Source organism: Nelumbo lutea, chromosome 7, assembly GCF_056320005.1.
Source record: "Nelumbo lutea isolate HS-2025 chromosome 7, American lotus-T2T, whole genome shotgun sequence".
Classification (NCBI taxonomy): domain Eukaryota; kingdom Viridiplantae; phylum Streptophyta; class Magnoliopsida; order Proteales; family Nelumbonaceae; genus Nelumbo; species Nelumbo lutea.
Genome location: NC_142690.1, coordinates 61,707,005 through 61,727,564, shown reverse-complemented (window position 1 = coordinate 61,727,564; position 20,560 = coordinate 61,707,005). Strand labels below are relative to the sequence as shown.

General features: G+C 39.1%; 1 protein-coding gene across 9 annotated transcripts in view; it reads left to right on the top strand.

Moving 5' to 3' along the window:
* The first annotated feature begins 403 nt into the window (after positions 1 to 403).
* Positions 404 to 20,560, top strand: part of TAF11 (TBP-associated factor 11) — a 38,463-nt gene continuing 18,306 nt past the window's right edge. For 3 of the 9 annotated variants that reach the window (XM_088954848.1, XM_088954846.1, XM_088954840.1), the window contains exons 1-4: positions 404 to 521; positions 892 to 970; positions 2,317 to 2,659; positions 16,293 to 16,380. In XM_088954848.1, coding sequence (XP_088810974.1) covers positions 2,346 to 2,659; positions 16,293 to 16,380 — 402 coding nt within the window. In that variant the 5' untranslated portion in view covers positions 404 to 521; positions 892 to 970; positions 2,317 to 2,345. Of the gene's footprint in view, positions 788 to 891; positions 971 to 1,768; positions 1,881 to 2,031; positions 2,100 to 2,311; positions 2,660 to 16,292; positions 16,381 to 20,560 lie in introns of those variants that run through there. The other 6 variants (XM_088954843.1, XM_088954841.1, XM_088954839.1 and 3 more) reach the window with 4 other exon arrangements.

The window sequence follows — 20,560 nt, the reverse complement described above, 5'->3', positions numbered from 1 at the left end:
AATAATTGCAATACCTTGGAATGCATAGATCTTGAAAAATCACCAACCAAGAACAAAGTTATAGACTCTGAAAGATTGCATATAGATATAATATAACCTATATATATACACGCACACCGGTTTGTTTGGGTTAACCAAAACCAATGTTCTAAAAACCAGATCGGACCGACCGGTTGATTTGGTTGGACTGTGACCCGACCCCTGGCTGGTCTGAATATACCCCCAAAACCGGTATGTAAAAAAAAAACAGGAATAACCGGCCACCCAGCCGGTTCAACCGGAAAACCGTAAAACTGGTCCCCGTTTTGTATAACCGGCCGTTTTTTTTTTTTTCATTTTCAAATTTAGTACAAAAAGACAAAAAACTGTTAAATTGGGCCAAACAGGCCCTTAGGTCCAAATCCAATCGAATCCCAAAATCAAATCCATCGATCTGATTGTTCAAAACGGTAAAACCTAACCTAATACCACCTGACCTGACCTGACCTGACCACCACCAGCGCCTCCAGCACTGCCCACAGGTTCTCTCTCTCTCTTCTTCTTCTTCTTCCCGCCGGTGGACTCTGTTCACCGCGCGCGTTCCTCTCCTTCCAAATCCGCCGGCCGGTTTCCTCTCCTCCTCCTTTTTCTTCTTCTTTTTCTTCCCGCCGGTGGACTCTGTTCACCGCGCCCCTCTCTCTCCAACTCTGCCGGCTGGTTCCTCCTCCTCCTCCTTCTCCACTGATTTCTAAATTCCGAACCTGCAACATTTATTTTTCTACATTCATTACTGATTAGCTAGTTTACAGTTTAGTTACACTTAAATTTTAAAATTTTGATATTTATTTATTTTTAATTATTGAACTTGATTATTTAATTACTCATGATATTCCAACTTGATTTTTGCTTCAGGTTTGGACTTTGATCATTCCTTCAGGCTTTCACTTCAATCCACCAAGTGGAGTCTCCAACTAGTTTTTCAGTCTTGCAGGTTAGCTTGCCTAATTGTCTAAGCCCTTTCAAATAGCTGAAAATTGAAATTAAATTTAGAATTGTGATTTGTGATACTGATAATGCAATACTAAAATAGCTGAAAATTGAAATAAGTTTTACTTTATCATGTATGCATTGTAATTTTTGAATTGATATTCTTGAAATGCCTTTGTGAATCGTGATGGTAATTTTAGTTAAACTCTGAAAGTTTGAAGTGTTATTGACTTATTTCTATTTTGGATTAATTTTCCTTCATATTCAGTACTTTTTTTGAATTTTTATTATTTATTATATATATTTATTACATCAGCACGGTTCGACCTCAGTAGGACCTCTGACCCGTGAACCTCTACCTTTGCTGGGTCAATGCCGGGTCTGGTTCTCTGAACATTGACCAAAACTGAATCAAAAACCGATTTTTAGAAAAATACTAAACTATTAACCAAATTTTTTGATTAGATTTTTTGGTTTTTCATTATCACCCCTCACTCTCCTCCATCTACCATCTTTCCTCCTCTTTCTCTCTTATTAGAGAAACCAATTCCCAATAAATCTTTTACTCACTTTCTCAGCCTTCTCAGAGCTTGGTTGGTATGTGGTAATTACCAGTCGGAACACATTTTTGTCAAAGCCAGACTGATTTTCCGATTGGACCGTAAGTCTGTAACCAACACCTACCAAACCTGACAATTTCTGATGCCTAATTGCCTGTTAAAAAACTTAAAATCTCTCAATTGCTGAACGATCAGAACTGTCAAACTGTGTAAGATCACAAAATTCTCAATTCTCAAAATAGGCTTTGATGCAAATTTGAAATCCGCTGCTGCAAACCAACAATAGATACCGGTCTCTGCTCTCAAACTAAAAATTAGTAATTAGCAGTGTTCTCAACTTGACGGTTCGACCAGGTATATTTCTTCCTTCTTATCTGGCTCGCTTCGACTAGGGAAGCAATATTGTATACTGTTTAGGGTTCTTAAGGGATGTAGTGACTTTTCAATTCTTTATTTGAATTCTGAAATCTTCAGTAACATCTTTCTATTTTTCCCACTTTCTAAGTTTTGAGCAAATCTGAATGATATCCTCTTCCAAGTGCCGAATTAACACCCTGGTATCATTCCGAACTGGTTAGTTATCTTCTTTTTTCTTTTAGTGTACTGAAACAAGCCTTTGAATGAAGGGACTGAAAATAATATTTGCAATGCTTCAAAAGGGTTTCTGTAGTGTGGTTTTGTGATGGAACGGGCAGGTTGATGATTTTTTGCATGCATTTTTTTGTTATATAGTTTCAACTCTCGATTTCCTAAATTATTTTCCTGGTACTATACCCTTGTATCAGTGCAGAAAGGCTGAAGAGCAATTAGGGAAAATAAATGAAGCAATCAAAGGATCCATTTGAGGCTGCATTTGAGGAGGAGCAGGAGTCCCCTCTTGATTCCCCTGTTGCCCCCGATGAACTTGAAACTCAAACTCCTGCTGCCACAGTTGTTGCTTTTGACGCTCCAGATGATGACCCTGGTATCAATATCTGCTCAGGTCAGCCATCAACGTCTGCAGCAGCTCAATCTACTGCAACGACTGCTGGAAAGACCAAAGAAGAAGAGGATGAGGAGGAAGAAGAGAATATGGATGTCGAGCTAGGGAAGTTTCCTTCCAGTGCTGACCCTGACAAAATGGCCAAGATGCAGTTACATATTTATCTCATTCCTAATTCTTGCTCTAAAAATGTAGCCATATGTTATCTTCATTTTTCATCCTCATTGTTATAAACTTGTACTTATTTTTATCTTCTGCGTTCTTTGCCGAGGGAGTTATGTCATAGAGATTTTTTTGAGGAACATACATGATGGATATCAAGACAAAAAAGAACAAGAAAAGGAAATCAACTTCAAGTCGTAACTCCATATTTAACTTTAGAAAATACATTCACAAAACCAAATGGAGTGCCTCTTCCTAGAAATTTGATGTTGGCACTGATCAAATAATTATTTCCATCATGCACCTCCTTCCCCTTTTAAGGTACTCAATAAATCAAAACATTTCTAACTAAAATTTTACAACCAAAACATAAAAGCACAAAAGAAAACAGTGTGCCAAGATTGATAGATGTTGACTTTGTATCTAGTTTTATTCAAATTGCTTTTGTTTTCTGGAATCTTGAGTACTCTTTGTAGCCATCTTGACCCCCTCACACACACATAAAAAAAAAAAAAAAATCAAAGCAAACTGAAAAAAGTGTTGTTCTAGAGCTTCATTTTTCAAAGGAACATTTTTCCCCTTAGTAAGTAGAAATCTCAAATGACACAACAATCATCATAGGACCTCTGTTTATTTGATTACAAAGTTTCATGTAAGGAAGGAGGATTCAAATTATATGTTTTCTGCCAGATGAACTTTTTAGCAGTAAATGAGGAGACTGTTCTATTATTCTATTTCTAACAAGATAAAGGAAAAGAGATATATATGTATATCTATATATCTATATATCTATATCTATATCCATCTCTCTCTCTCTCTATATATATATATATATATATATATATCTATATATATATATATCTATATATATATATATATATCTGTGTGTATGTCATACAAGGTTTCCCCATATAGACAACACAGTGACCAAGCATAATGTTGGTTGAGATAGTGTAAAAGACTTCAAGACTTAGATTTGACTGAAAATATAACTTAGATATATTGGAAAGTAGGAATGAGGCCATGGCTTAAAAAGGTTGTAGCCTCAGGTATGAGGCATATACCTCAAGAACAAATGGAGCCTTTAGTTGAGGCTATAGGCTCATGTATGTATTGTGAGGCAAGGGCTTTGAACATTAGGAAGCTAATAGTTGAAGGGGGCTAACAATTGGTTGCAAACTGGCTTTATAGTGAGGAAACGAAGATGTGGATTGCAATAATGGAAAGAAAAAATTCAGGTGGTTTACAAGGGACGAGGAAGAGATTTACAATAATGAAGGAAGAGATTACCTCGGGAAAGAGAGTTAAACCATGATGCTGACCCGGTGGATGAACTAGCTGTCAGAATGGGTCTTAAGATGGAAAATTCAAAGGACAGTAAATTCTATGCTAGGAAAGGTAAAATAGCGGTAGGGAAGAGAAAGAGGAAAATGAATGAAGTAGAGAGACTTACTAATGATGTTGAAGGGGATAGGGAGTTCAGTGCCAGGGTAGTGGAAAGGTAGGGGGATTGTAGTTTGGTGGAGGTCTAGGAAGTGCAACAAGAAGAAGGGCAATTAAGGAGATTCTCAAAAAGGAAAAGCCAGATATACTGTTGGTCCAGGACTCCAACGTTCAGGAGGTTGATAGGAGATGGATTAGAAGTCTTTGGGGTGATACCGTGAGAGGGATCTTAACTGGAGTAGTGCCCCGTCATGGGGTGCCTTTGGAGGAGTTTTAACTGTGTGGAAGGAGGAAACTGTGCAGTGCATGGAAGAGCTGATAGGAAATTTAACAGTATCTGTTAAGTTGAAAAATGTTGAGGATGAATTTTTATGGGCAAACTCCTACAGGGAAAGGAATTTGATGTGGGAGGAACTTGCAGATATTAGGGGCCTTGGCGTTTAGGGGGGGATTTCAATGTTATTAGATTTTCCAGTGAATCAAGCAGTGCAAGACAGAGGGTGACAACCAACATGAGAAGATTTAGTGATTTTATAGAAGCCTCTGAGCTAAAAGAAATACCTTTTGGGCAATTCAGATTCACATGGTCAAACATCTAGGCAAACCCTATTTGCTCCAAGCTAGATAGATTTCTTGTATCCTTGGATTGGGAAGAACATTGGAGTGGACTTTTGGGTAGGATTCTGCCTAGAATTACCTCAGATCACTGGCCTATTAGCCTTTTCTAATGGAGTGTTTTAGGAGACCCCTCCCCATTTAGATTTGAAAATATGTGGCTTTCTCATCTTGGGTTCAAGGATGAGGTAAGAGAGTGGTGGGAAATACAGCTTCAATACCTGAAGTGGGAAGGGCAAAAATTCTTGAAGAAATTACAGAGGTTGAAAGAGGAAATTAAATAATGGAATAGAGTAAATTTGGGCGGTTGGAGGAAAAGAAAGCAAGTCTGATTCTGCAAATTGTGAATATTGATAGAAAAGAAGAGGAGAGGTCATTAGGAGAAGGGGACAGAGAGTTGAGGTGGAATTTGAAAAAAGAGCTTGATGAAACCCTCTTGAGGGAGGAAATCTGTTGGACAGAAATCTAGAGAGAAGTGGATCAAAGAGGGGGATGGTAACACTAGGTTCTTTCATGTTATTGCTAATGGGAGAAGAAGAAAGAACCTAATTTCTTCTTTAGTAAAATGGTAGAGAGATAACAGATTAAAGAGAGATAGCTAATGCTTTTGCAGAACATTTCAGGTCTATATATAGAAGGCCTCTCAATGAAAGATAGTCGGTGGAAGGTCTTGATTGGAATACTTTGGGAGCTCATCAGGTGGAATTTTTAGAGAGGGGGTTTGAGGAAGAATAAATTAAGGAAGCAGTGTTTTCTGCGGACAGATCAAAGGATCCTGGGCCTGATGGGTTTACAATGGCCTTCTATAAAGATTGTTGGGACATAATAAAAGCGGACTTGATTAAAGTGTTTTGGGAGTTTCACAGAAGGGGAATAATGAATAGAGGAATGAATTCTACCTTTATTGTTTTGGTGCCAAAAAAGAACAATGCTTGTCACCCGAGAGATTTCAGGCCAATCAATTTGGTTACTAGCACTTACAAGTTGATAGCTAAGGTGCTCTCATTAAGAATCAAGAAGGTGCTCCCCTCACTTATCTCCTAATCTCAAGGGGTCTTTATTCAGGAGAGACAGATTGTGGATCAAATATTAATTGTGAATGAATGTGCTGAGGCTAAAAGGAGATCAAGGAAAAGGGGAGTTGCAATCAGGTTGGATTTGGAGAAAGCATATGATTTAGTGGATTGGGAGTTCCTTATCAACATTTTGAGGAGTGGTGGATTTGGAGAACTATGGTGTCAAGTGGATTAAAGGATGCTTGCAAACAAGTCATTTTTCAATAATTGTTAATGAATCGGTGGTTGATTTTTTTGAGAGGATTAGAGGCCTAAACAAGGGGTTCCTCTTTCCCCATTCCTTTTTACACTGGTGGCTGAGGTCCTTAGTAAGCTGTTATCTAGAGCTATTTGTTTGTAGTTATTCAAGAGGTGGTTGGTGGGAAGGGACAATGTTCTAGTTAATCACCTTCAATTTGTAGATGATACTTCGAACTTTTGTGATGGGGAGAATAGAGGTGTGACAAATTTGAAACTGGTGGTCGATCTTTTTGAGAGAATTTCTAACTTGAGTGTAAATTGGAACAAAAGCCTACTGATAGGGGTTAATCTAAAAAGTGAAGAGCTTAGATCTTTGGCCAAAACCTTGGGATGTGAGTGTGGAGGATGGCCTTTAAGGTATTTGGGTTCACCTCTAGGAGATAACCCCAGACTGGCTAGCTTTTGGAGTCCAGTGGTAGAGAGAATTGAGAAAAGACTGGCCAGATGGAAGAGGAACTATATTTCTTTGGGAGGGAGACTTACATTGATCAAATTCACTCTAGCTAACCTCTCAGTTTACTTCAAGTAATAGTGAAAAGAATAGAGAAGCTTATGAGAGACTTCCTTTGGGAACCAGGGGAGGGGGAGAAAGATTATTTGGTGAGGTGGGAAAAGGTGTTTAAGAAAAAGGAAGAAGGAAGGTTGGGGATTGGCAATGTGAGAATGAACAATAAGGCATTGCTAAGCAAATGGCTTTGGTGTTTCCCTGTGGAAAGTGAGAGATTATGGCATAGAGTGGTGGTTAGTATTCATGGGATGTCAAGAAATGGCTGGGATGCAGAATGTCTGCAAAGAGATACTCTGGCTACACCTTGGGAACATGGCATTCTTCCTTCTTTCCTCAACCATGTAAGGTAGACTTGGCTTCTGGTAGTAAAATAAGATTCTGGGAAGATGTGTGGGTGGGTGATTCCCCTTTGAAAGATGTCTTTCTCTCCCTCTTTGTTCTTTCCAATTTCAAAGGTTAACCTGCGGTTGACTTTACTGAACCTCACCCTTCTTCCTTTGGGTTGAATTGGAATTTGGGGCTTACCAGAAATCTGAGAGAGTCTGAAATCCCTTTGGTGTCTAACTTGTTGAGTGTTCTGAAGTCAGTGACCCTTGTTAATGATGGGAGGGATGCTTGTGGTGGTCCCTTTCCCCTACTGGGCACTTTTCTTGTAAATCTCTATTTAGCTCTCTTGTTTCTGCTTCCTCTGCCACCACTTTCCCTGTGAAAGAAATCTACTGTGTTCCTATTCCTCCAAAGGTCAGTGCATTTTTCTGACAAGTGTTCCATGGGTTGTTGCAAAGGAAAAGACCAAATTGGGCCTTATCTCCTAACTAGTGCTTTCTGTGTAAAATTGAGTGGTGAAGCTGCTTTTCACCTCTTAATCACCTGTCCCTTTGTTTGCTGTGTTTGGGAATGGTTTTTTTTCTCCTTTTGGTTGTAGGTGGAACCGTCCTGCCAGACGGACTGTTTAGCCCCTCAGTTTTGAGTAACACAAAAAAAAAAGAGGTAGGATTTTGTTGAGATGTACAAGGGCAGTGGTTTGTTGGACAGTGTGGGCAGCTTGGAGGTTCTAATTGATTGTATTACTCTTAAAGTTGCTCATTGGGTAAGAACCTTGAAACTTTTTTCAGACTTTGGAGTGGAGGATATTGTTTAGAATTGGGGGGTAGTTGCGGGCTCTTCCTCTAGGAAAAAGAAACCTCTAGAGGTCTGGTCTCCCCCAATGATTGGTTGGAAGAAGCTGAACTTTGATGGTAGCAGTATGGGTAACCTGGGTCCCTCAGGTATTGGAGGGGGTTGTTAGGGATGAGGGAGGCAACATAAATGCCTTATTTTCAGGACCAGTTGAGCAAGGTAATTCAAGGAAAGCAGAACTCTTGGCAGCAGTTTATATGGGGTAGAGATTAGAGAAGGCTAAAGAACTAGGAATTGATAGATTGATTATTGAAGGGGATATGAAGGTTGTTGTGGGATGGCTGAAAAAAGGAGAGGGGAGCTACTTGGGAGCTAAGGAATGATTTCCATAGATTTTTTTGGTTGTCAAAAGACATGATGATCCAAGTTCGTTGGGTTAGAAGGTCTGCAAACAGCTTAACAGACAACTTAGGCAAGCAAGGTGTTCAAAGTCAGTTTATGTATTGGGCTCAATTGTAATTTGGGTTGGGGGTCTTGCCTAGTATTGGGCGTTGTATCGTCTTCCTTTAATTTAATAAATCTATTCTTTGTGGTTGCTGATCAAAAAAAGGGGGGTGGGACATGGAAGTATCCTTCAGCTGGTGTTAGCGTAGTGCACTGATTTAAAAAAAGCAAAAAAAAACATACAATTTTCAAAAGGCGCATGCCTGGGCTGAGACACAAGGCGCATTAGGCGTGCGCCTTTTGAAAGGGCTGCACCTAGAACCTAGGCGAGGCACATACCTTAAAATGTGCCTTGCCTGTGCGCCTAGGCACGCCTGATGCCTGATGCGCCTTGCGCCTCAGCCCAGGCGTGCGCCTTTTGAAAGTTGGATGCTTTTTTGCTTTTTTTGAACCTAGCGGCTGGGCTGGAGGCTCCATCCCCGGACCCCGTGCCACGCCCCTCGAGGCAAGCCCAAACAAGTCCATGTTAGGGTCTTAAATTCTAAGTTCACACAAAAAATAATGATTTTATAATTTTAATTGATTTTTAAGAAGATATTTTATTAGGCTGAATGAATGAACAACTTTACCAAATAGGGGGTTCTACTCCGCTCTGGTTTGTGCCTTGCGCCTTGCTTCAAAAAGACAAGCCCAAAGGCGGATCATAGAATCAGGAATATAATATGTTTTACATCCCATTAGCTACTTGAAATAGTGCAATTGAGGAAAAAAAGAATTGTGGGTTTTACATGCTTGAAAATGTTCTATATGTTTGATTATGTTTTTAAATCCTCATTTGAATATGCTTTACATGTTATGTTTATATATTTTAATTTTAGATAATAGGTTTTTTAAAACATTTATTTTAAAATTTAAGTTTATATTTTTTATTAATATTTTGTTTTAGTTTTTTTACATTTTTTTTGAATTCTGTCTTTATTTTTTTTGATTTTTTAGCATTTATTTATTTATTTATTTGTTTTTGCTCCTTGCTTCAAAAAGGCGTGCACCTCGCCTTGTGCCTTGTGCCTCGGGCACAAATTGGCCCCTGTGCCTTGTGCTTTTAAAACACTGTCGTAGTGCTAATTCCTTTGCTGATACATTAGCTAAACAAGGGGTGGAATGACAAGTTCTCTTCTGGGAACAATTGTAAGGAAGGTGTGCTGTCAAGGTGAGAAATAAGTTGTTTATCTCTCACTGTCTTTACTTTGTATATTTACTCATTGTATCATACCATTTTTTCCAATCTTAATGAAAGTTCAAGGGGGGAGGAAACAACTGTTTTTTTGAAAAGGTAAGGTAAAAATTTTATTGAAAAAGAGATAGAATAGGGTACAACAATTTCTTGGCAGGAATAGGATTAACTAGGAAAAAAATACCAACTTACAGATTCCACAAAGACTGAGAGTTAAAAGCATCTGGAACATTATGACGCTTAAACTCAGTGTTTACAGACACCCAAGATCTCAATTTACTTATGGCAAACTGCACTAGCTCATATGAGCTCTTGACTTTGTTATAGAAAACTCGATTATTTCTTTCAGACCAGATTGACACTAGAACAGCCGTGGGAATGGTCTTCCAAATCAACTTCCTTTTCTTCTTCAAACCAGGCAACTTCCAGCAACACATCAAATCTTTGACAGAGTTTGGCATGACCCAGCAAGCACCAACAGCTTTGAGGAAATGCTCCCAAACCTTAGAAGTGACAGAACAATTAATGCTTAAGTGATCAACGGACTCAGTCAAGAGACCACAAAGACCACAATTCAGATCTGGGAGCTGCACCCCTCACCTATCCAGGTTGACTTTGGAAGGGCATCTATTCAACATCAAAACCCAGATCAAGAAGTTTGATTTAGAAGGACTGATTGGGTTCCAGACCTGTTTGCTAGGGAAACCAGTAGTGTTTGACTTGCTGAGCTTAGTTGCCAAGGACTTGACTGAATAACAGCCATTTCCATTCATCTTCCAGGTTGGTAGAAATAGCTTGCCCTTGTAATAGCTGCAGCAGCTCCAGCACCTCGTCCACTTCCTAGTCGAACAAGTTTCGTCTAAATAGAGGGCTCCAGGCTCCAGCTCACAGAATTCTTAGCAATGTCATAAGATTCAACCACAGAGACATCTTGGTTAACAGCACATTGAAAGAGGAGGGGAGAAAACGTCAGCTAAGGGGCTATCCAAACACCATGGGTCTTTCCAAAATCTCAGTCTATCACTTCTGCCCACCTGAAACCCAAACCTTCGGGGGAAATGGGAAGTGTCTTAATGATTCCTTTCCAGATAGAGCAGCCCCACTTGGGTAGAGGGTCCAAAGATATCCAGTTTCCCCTATCCACACCATAATTAGCAGCTATTAGATTTCTCCACCATGAATTTTTTTCAGATCCAAATCTCCAGATCCATTTACTCAGAAGATCAGCTATTAGTTTTCCTTATTCCCCGACCACCTTCCTCCATAGGTAAGCAAACTTGCTCCCAATTAACAAGATGGATTTTTCCTTCTTCTTCCCAGTCTCTCCGAAGAAAATTTCTCTGCAAGGCCTCTAGCTTCTTAGCTACTTTAGATGGAATAAGGAATAGAGAGAAAATAAGTAGGGAGGTTGGAGAGAGTACTCTTGATAAGAGTCACTCTGTCCCAATAGAGAGATATTTTGCCTCCCAAGAAGGTAGGTTTTTTTTTTTTTCCAACCACTCAATTATTGGGTCCCAAATGGAAGATGAGGTACATTTAGCCCCAAGGGGAAGCCTCAAGTATTTCACTGCGAGGTCATTGACTTGACAAGCCAACACCCCAATCAATTCCTCCAAATTATTACTTGACCCACAAGGATGATTAAGCTTTTGCCCAGATTCACTTTGAGACCCGAAACCACTTCAAGGCAGCAAATGATACCAAGCAATACCTCTAGCTGATCTGGAGAGGCATCTATAAAGCATAGAGTATCATCTGTAAACTGAAGACTCCGAGAGAAATCTCAAATCCTTCCGATAGCCCTTTAGAAGTGGACAACTTGCTGAATTGAGAGCAGTGATTTAAAAGGCGTGCCTAGGCGCATAGGCGAGGTGCATTTTAGGGTATGCGCCTCGCCTAGGTCCTAGGCGCAGCCCTTTCAAAAGGCGCATGCCTGATGCGCCTTGCGCCTCAGCCCAGGTGTGTGCCTTTCGAAAATTCCATGCTTTTTTGCTTTTTTTGAACCTAGTGGCTGGGCTGGGGCCGGACCCCTGTACCACACCCCTTGAGGCAAGCCCAAACACTGATTGAGAGAACACTTTCATGAGACAGATGAAAAGCAGGGGGAAGAGGGGATCCCCCCTGTTTAATACCCCTACAACTGTCAGCACCTTTTGTTTTATGGCCTTCCAAATATAAGTCTAGCATCTTACTACCTCTCTGCTTAAACTCATATAAGAATCACCTTAAAACCATTTCCATGAAAATACCCTTCAGCTTAAACTTACTTTTTTTAACCTAGACCTGAAAGCCCAAAAAGTGCTGGACCCAAATTGAAACAAGAGACATCTAAACTCTAGAACATTGAATGGAACTCACCTATGACTGTATGCAGCTTTTACAGACAACATCATCTATAATCAACTGAAGGCCTATACACTGTTGACATCAACCATTGAAACCCATTCTCACATTACATGTGCACAAACAAGGAAAACCGTTCCACCTTCTTGCTTATTGCCTTATACTCCCTAGGGTCCTATACCATTGCTACTCCCCCCTGCCATGCCATTATCTGGAAAATAAGTCCACTCAAAAGGCCTTGGACCCCATTAAAAAAATTCTTCTTTTCAACTAGTAGTTCGACTCTAATTGAGTTCCCTTGCAATAAAAGGACAGGAGATTAGAAGGTGGTTACAACCATCACCGTTAGCTTTGCAAAGAAAACACCGGTTAGGGGAAATGCAAAGGAAGGGTCTTCTTTTTAACAAGTTGTTAAAGGAATTTAACTTGCCATAATAAACTTCCCAACAGAGAGCTTTGACTCTGGGAGGAATGGGTTTAGACCAAATATCTTTAGAAGGAAAGGGTTGAGTGGTAAGATCGAAACACAAACGAAAAAAAAAAAACAAGAGATAGATCCTTTGTGTGAGGAGTCCAAACTTAACTATTGAGTTTAGATGGATTCAAAGGACAAAGCCAAGGGATTTTAATAACAAAGCAACGAAGCCAGGCTCATGGTCCCTCAAGCCTCTTCTAAAACCCAAATCCCAACTTATACAAGCTGAAGAGGAGGAGGAAACAAATCTTTGAATGGATTCATTTTTAAACAAGGAGAGGGCATACAAAGAGGGAAAGAGATCCTTAAGATCAATGCTACCAACTCAAAAGTCTTCCCAAAAGAGTATTTTTATCTCTAGTACACACCTCATATCTGGCAAGGCTAAAAATTGAGGAAGAATTCCATGGAGAAGCCAAATTAACCCCTTTGACACACCAACATCCTAACCATTCCTTCCTGCCCATGAATGCTTTCCACCACCTTATGCCATAATCTCCCCTCTCCAAGGGCTATCTTCACAACCATTTAACGAACAAGGCTACATTCTTTTTCTTTAAATTACTTACACCCAGTCCCTTGCTCCTTTCTTTTAGACATTATTTCCTACTTAATCAAATGATCTTTCTTCCTTTACCCGTCTCCCATAAGAAATCCCTCATGTTCCTTTCTAATTTCAGCACCTCCCTTTGTGGAATCCTAAAGGCTAACACTTAATAAATTGGCAGGTTTGCTAAGTTGGGTTTTATTAGGGTTATTTTATGTCCCAAAGAGGTATAATTTCTTTTTCAAGCAGCCAATTTTTTTGCACATCTTTCTACAATTGGACTCCAAAACCTACTTTCTTGAGGATTATCCAAGATATCTTAGAGGTAGGAAGTTGTAGGACAACCTAAGGATTCAGCTATTAGTTCTATCTTCTCCTCACTAAGGTTAATCCCAGCTACACAACTTTTCTCAAAATGGATTATCTTATCTTGGAATTCCTTTTGGGGGAAACCCAAGAGCGGACAATTTTTGGATCCACTCTGGCCAACCTACCCACCTATTACCTGTCCACCTTTAGAATCTCGGTAAAAATTGCAAGGCAATTGGAACAAATAATGAGAGATTTCTTATGAGAGCTGGGAGATGAAAAGAAAGATCATCTGATAAAGTGGGAACAAGTATGTAAAGGCAAGGACCAAGGAGGACTTGGCATAGGGAATCTGGTCAAGAGGAATACAACTTTCTTAGGAAAATGGCTTTGGAGATTTTCCCTAGAAGGTGAAAGGTTGTGGCACAAGGTTATTGGAAGCATCCATGGTGTAGCGAACAATGGCTGGGATGCAATACTAACACCTCAGGCAACTTCAAATTCCCCTTGGAAAGCAATCTTTGAGGTACTTCCTTCTTTCCTTAATTTTATCTGTTGTGATGTGGGGTGTGGAAACAAAGTCCTTTTTTGGGAAGACCTTTGGTTGGAGGAATCACCCCTTAAACAACAACTCCCTATATTATTTGTCAAACTATAAGGCCGAGCCTGTTGCCATGTTTGGCTTACTCTTAGAGCTTGGTTTGAACTGGAACTTTGGCTTTAGAAGGGGTTTGAGGGACAATGAATGTGAAACCCTAGTTCTGCTTTCAAAATTGGAGCATGTCTTCTTGGATCAAAATTCCATGGATAGTAGAGTTTGGTCTCCCCGGATGATCTTTTCTCTTGTGCCTCCTTCTTCAACATCCTTACCTATTCAGAACCATTGGGGAGAGTTTCCCAGTAAAAGAAATTTGGTGTAAGCCAAAGTGTTCTTTGAAAAGGTTAATACTCATGACTTGCTAAAGAAAAGAAGGCCAATTAAGTGCCTCTCTCCTCATGTTTTTATCCTCTGTTTGGATGGTGGTGAGACCCTTATTTACTAATCTCATGCTCTTTTGTGTCTTGCATTTGGTATTACTTTTCTTCACTCTTTGGCTGCAAATGAGATCCCCCACAAGATGTGGTTAGCTTATTCAGTTCTAATTGTATACGGCTATAGAAAAAAAGGGCAAAATGCTTATGGAAGGTCACAAGAGCAGCTGTAGTTTGGATCATTTGGGAAGAAAGAAATCAAAGGATTTTCAATGAGAAGAGCATATCTAAAGTGGAAGTAATTGAAACAATTAAAATCAGATCTGCACACTGGGTAAAAACTGTTGATATATTCAAAGATATCTCAACAAATGATATATTGAGGAAATGGAAGGAAGTGGCATAGATGGGAACACACAAAGAAATCAATAAAATGGATTGGAAACCTCCAGAGCCAAATAAATTGAAGCTGAATTTTGATGGTATCTCCCTTGGAAACCTTAGGAGAGCAGAAATAAGGGGAGTATTTTGAAATCATCATGGGGAAGTTGTGGCTTTGTTCTCAGGACCAATTGGGTATGGAGACTCGGTTCAGGCAGAGACAATGGCACTCTTACAAGGCCTGAAATTAGCAGAACAATTAGAAGCTAGAGAATTGGAAGTGGAAGGGGACTTACTTTTGGTCATTTCTTGGGCTAAGCAAGTAAGCTCAGCACCATGGAAGCATAGATTTGCATTCGAAGGGATTGACATTCTTGCTAAGAGATTTAACTCCACTTTTGGGTGGGTTAAAAGGATAGCAAATGGATTGCAAATACTCTAGCAAAACAGGGAGTTGATAGACCTACTCTATTTTGGGCTAAATTGTAGCTGGCTGTATTACAACAGAGGGATGCTGATCTATGTAATCTGGGTCTCTTTGTATATTGCTATACTCTGGAGTGCAGAGCAGATAAAGAAATTGTAATCTGTCATTCAGTTTAATAAATAAATAAGTTCTCCTTTGCTGATAAAAATGAAAATCATAATTTATAATCTCCCAACAATCTTGATAAAAGGCTTTGGTGAATCCATCTGGAATTGGAGCTTTGCATCTATCCTTCTCCAAGGCTTGCCCCTTAACCATCTAGATTTGGTCATTCCAACCCTTTCACACTAATGCTATCACCTTCTTGCCTCCTGAAAACTGATTTTAAGTGATCCACAAACATCTTAGCTACCTCCTCTTGGTTATAAACCAACTCATTGGTTATAAACCAACTCATTGGTCACTTCCAGCTTTGGCACAAAATTGTTTCTTCTCTTGCCATTTGCAATTGTGTGGAAGAATTTAGTGTTACCATCCTCCTCATTGATCCATTTGTGCCTAGTAGGGGTGCAAGTCGGGCGGGTTGGGCCAGGTTTATGGTCAGCCTAGGCCCAATCCTAAAATTTGGGCTTAAGGTTCGAGCCCGAGGTCAAGCCTGCTCTTCCCAACCCGAACCCAACCTGCATTGTAATTTGATGTATATGGGTTAGGCTCGGGCCTGAGCTGGGCTCGGGTTGGTCAATGAACCCACTCTAAAATTATACATGTATGCACTTATGCAAATATGTATACATATATGTTTGTATATATGTAAATATGTATGCAACAATTTACATATATACATACGTATGCATGAATGTTTATAATTGGGTCGGGTTTGGGCTACCTAAGCGCTAGGCCTGAGCCTAGTTGGAAAACTAAAAAAGCTCAAATTCTTGGGGCTGAGACCAGCCAGAGGACCGAAAATCCAAGCCCAGCCCGTGTAAAATTTTGAGCTGGGTCGGTTTGGGCCTGCTCAAGTTGCACCCCTAGTGCCTAGATTTTTGTCTTCAGCAAATCTTCTCGCTTATCAATAATTCTTCCAACTCCTTTTTTAGATTCCGTCTTAGCTTCCTATCTTCCTTGCTTAAAGAACCCTGGCTCTCCTTATCATTCAATTGTTCAATTTGGGAGGTTGTACTTATCTTCTCCTTTATTCTTCCGGTATGTTCTCTATTCACCTTGACCAATTTTTCCAGACTCAAAGTCTTAAAGACATTGGTAGAGGTGAGTTATTTTTGTATCACAGAGCAATTGTCATCTAAATAGATAAATTGAACTAACACTGTTGAGTGTGTTGTTTTGTTTTTTCCCCCTATGTTTGATATGTTAAGAATGCTCATAAATATATATATATATATATATATATATATATATATATATATATATATATATATTTTTTTTTTTCTGCTGTGATGTTATTGCATTAACATTTGTGCTCATCTTTTAGAGCAATCCTATCTCAATTTACCGAGCAACAGATGAGTAGGTATGAGTCATTTCGGAGATCTGGTTTTCAAAAAGCTAACATGAAAAGGGTATGTCATACTTTTTTTTTTCCTTCAATGTTGCTTAATGTACTTGTTTTTTGGATAGACACTAAGGCTGCGTTTGGTTGCAATGCAAATGCAAATATGTACACTACATATTTACCCATTTTTTAGTTCATGAATACAAACATGGTTCACATTTTAAACCATTTTTGCATTCATCTTGTTTGTTTGAAATCGGTGCAAAAGTGTGGGCCCATCATTAAATGCTCCTACTATCTTATGCTCCAATGCCTTACCTTTGGTCAAAAAGTTAATTATCAAAAGAACACAAAAATGTATCCAAAAAATAGGTACAATAATGCTCTCTTCTCAGAGTACAAAAGTGTCAGAAAATACATTTTTGCTCTGATAATCATTACTTTTTTACGTATCAAACAAATGCGAACCGGGGTACATAAATACCCCGGTTCGGCGTTTGTATCGGAAACAAATAGAGCCTAAGAGAATATTGGATAGAAACTATTGATAAAAAAATATATTGGATAGAAACTTTTCATTATTATACAGTGTACTAATCCTTTTGTAATGCCACAGTGATCAAGTCCATTTTGCATGATCTTTGTTACTGGATAGGTTTTAAGATAAGTAGGACTAAAACAGAATATATGCAATTTAAAATTTATAATAATAAGAGTAGGAATCATGGTACAAACTATATGTATACTATTATAAAAGTATGAAGAGGCCTTAGATTTCTTGAATTTTTCTTGACTAAGGTGCCCCTTGTTTTGAATTTGCACACTCTTTATTCTGGGGCCTTAGATTTCTTGAAGAGGCCTTAGAAGGTAACATGAGAAGCTCTCCTCTTCACAAATAGAGTGTGATATAACTGTGTCTGTGTATAACCAAACTGAATAAGTGCAGTCCTGATCTATCAAACTAGGCATGAGGAAACTGCTTACGTCCATAAAGAGATTTCTTCAGTTTACACACCTTACATTTTTTTTGAGAAAAGTTTAAACACCTTACCTTGCATCTCCTTACCATACATTCTAGGGGGAAGGGACATATACACTTCTTCTGTCAAGTCACCATTCAGGAAGGCATTTTTGACACCAAACTAGTACAGAGGCCAATCATAGTTTGTTGCCAAAGACAAGAGAACTCTCACAGATGCCATCTTTGCCACCAGAGAAAAGGTCTCCATAATCAATCCCATAGGCACCCAGGGCGCCTAGGCATTGGAATTTTAAAATGTTAATTTTCTTGAGTTTTTTACTTTATCTATGCTTTTCGAAGCTATTTTATTGGTTTTGTGTGCTAACTAGCAAGCATGTACACTAACTATTAACTCTACAAATCATTCAAATGAGTATAAATTTCATATAACTAGCAAGCATGTACACTAACTATACACTAACTAGCAAGCATGTACACTAACTATTAACTGGAAAAAAAAGTGTAGGAACTAGGAAGGGAGGAGAGTAGTATACGGGCAGAAGAAGAAGAGGAAGAAGAAGTATAGGGGATTAGGGGCAGGGAGGAGTATAGGCCCATGTTTTTTTATTAAAAAGAAAGGGATTGAGACTAGGACTAGCGATTGAGAACAATTAGGGGCGGAAGAATGAGTGGAGCTGTGGAGGAAGGGAGGAGTATAGGGGTGGAGCCCTTGTTTTTTCGAAAAAAAAAGCAAAAATGAAGGCTTTGTATTGTTGTCTTAATAATAAAATGATAGCATGTAACCGGTTTTATTTTAAAAGAATAAAACATCTAATAAAATATCAAAATAATAAATTAAAAAAATTCTTAGATGTATGTAGGCACCCACCTGCGTCGCCTTGACAACTATGCTAGCAGGCAAGTTTACAATATCCCAAGTATTGTTCTTACAAAGTGCTTCTATCTCAATTCTCATGGCATCCCTCCATTATGGTTTAGATAAGGCTTCTGATACATTTTTAGGTACATGTTGGGCTGAAATGGAGGCTAAGAAGGAATAGTAGGAAGGAGACAACAAACCGTAAGAGAGGTGTTTGGAAATGCAGTGAATAGTACGTTTGCTTTTACCTTTTCTTATAGCAATGGGTAGGTCAAGGTCTAGGAATGAGGGTACTACTGGTTGTGGTTCTACAGGACCTGTCATCTATTTGGTGATTGGAAGTTCTAAAGGCTCACCTGAAGATGGGGGAACAAGTTGTCCATGCCTTAGTCTTTGCCATTGGTACCATCTCTGAAGAACAGGTGTAGTGAACATAGGAGGACTAGGAGGAAGCGGAGGAGGTACAAGAATGGAGGAACCAGAAGATTCAACTATAGGAACCAAAGGAGCTGAAGGAGGACCAACACAAGAGTCAACAAGAGCTGGTAAAGGTGTGGGAGAAGCAAACAACTCACTAGAGGGCTCTCCCTTAGAAGAATGGCTATAAAAAGGGGTTGACTCTGCAAAAGTGACATCCATAGAAACAAAACGGGTGCCACTATCAAAGCAATAATAACCCATTTGTGTGGAGGCATACCCTAGAAAAATGCACTTCTTGGATTTGGGTTCAAACTTATGTCTTTGGGAATTAGGAATATGAACCTAGCAAGTGCACCCAAAGACTCGCAAAGGAATGGGGAAAACTTCAAGGTGTGGAAATAGAACACTGAAGGGAGATTTGAACCCTAAAATCGAAGGCATATAGTTATTAAGATACGTAGTTGTCATCATTGCATCACCCCAAAACCTTACAGGAACATGGGAAGCAAAAAGTATGATTTTAGCAACTTCCACAATGTGTCGATTCTTTATCTCTGCTACCCCATTTTGTTCCTAATTGTGACCACAAGAGCTTTGGTGAACAACTCCAAACTTCTCAAAATAAGAGGTAAGATCCTTCTCAAAACATTCCTTAGCATTGTCTTATCGGAATATTTTGATCTAGGTGCCAAATTGGGTAAGCACAAATTCATGAAGCTTTTGAACAAGTTTGGGCACTTTACTATGTGAAAGCATAAGATATAGCCAAGTGTAGTTAGAGAAGTCATCAATGAATAGAATAAAATATTTATAGCCTCTCATGCAAGGTAAACAGTAAGGCCCTCAGACATCAGAGTGAACAATGTTAAAAGGAAAAATGGATCTTTTATTACTTGTTGGGTAAGAGTTTCTACAATGTTTTGAAAACTCATAGGACTCACAATGTAGACTCGAAAGATTAACTCCTTCAAACAATGCAAGAAACAAAAGCTTTGAAGGAGAAAAAAGACAAATGACCCAAACAATGATGCAATAACATGACACGACTAACTGACTCTGAAATTGTAGATCCAAAAGCTGGTTTTTGAGGTAGTACTCGACTCTGCTCAGGCATATCTAATAGATATATGCCATTTGCCTTATGGCCACTCCCAATCACTTTATGAGATTTCATGTCCTGAAAAACACAATAAGAAGGAAGGAAGGTTACAATGCAGTTTAGAGATTTAGTCAACTTACTAACTAAAGTAGGTTGGTATTAAGTTTAGGTACATGAAGCACAAAAGTTAAAGTAAGGGAATCAGAGGTTCTGATGCTCCCCTTGCCTAAGATGGAGGCAAGAGAACCATCAGCAAGGGATATTGTGTCATGACTAGATAAGAGTTGGTAAGTAGTGAATAAAGTGGAAGCGCTAGTCATATGGTCAAAAGCACTAGAATCTATTATCCAGGGGATCTTACTATTTCCCTAGGTAGAGACATGATTCGTAGTATCACAAATACCTGAGTGAGCATGGGCAGATATAGAGCTGTTATTGGGTGGAGCAGAAGTTGAAGTAGGCTCTAGATAACTGATGATGCGAGAAACAAAAGCTTCATAGAACCCACAATGTAGACTTGATAGACCGACTCCTTCAAACAATGCAAGAAACAAAGGCTTTAAAGGAGAAAAAGACAAATGACCCAAACAATGATGACATAACATGACACGACTAACTAACTTTGAAATTGTAGATCCAAAAGCTGATTTCTGAGATAGTACTCGACTCTACTCAGGCATGTCTAATAGATATATGCCATTTGCCTCATTGCCACTCCTAATCACCTTCTTAGATTTCATGTCCTGAAACACAATAAGCAGGAAAGAAGGTTACACTGTAGTCCAAAGATTTAGTCAAATTACTAATTGAAAGTAGGCTGGTGTTAAGTTTAGGTACATGAAGTACATTCAAAGTAAAGAGGTTTGAGGTTCTGATGTCCCCCCTTG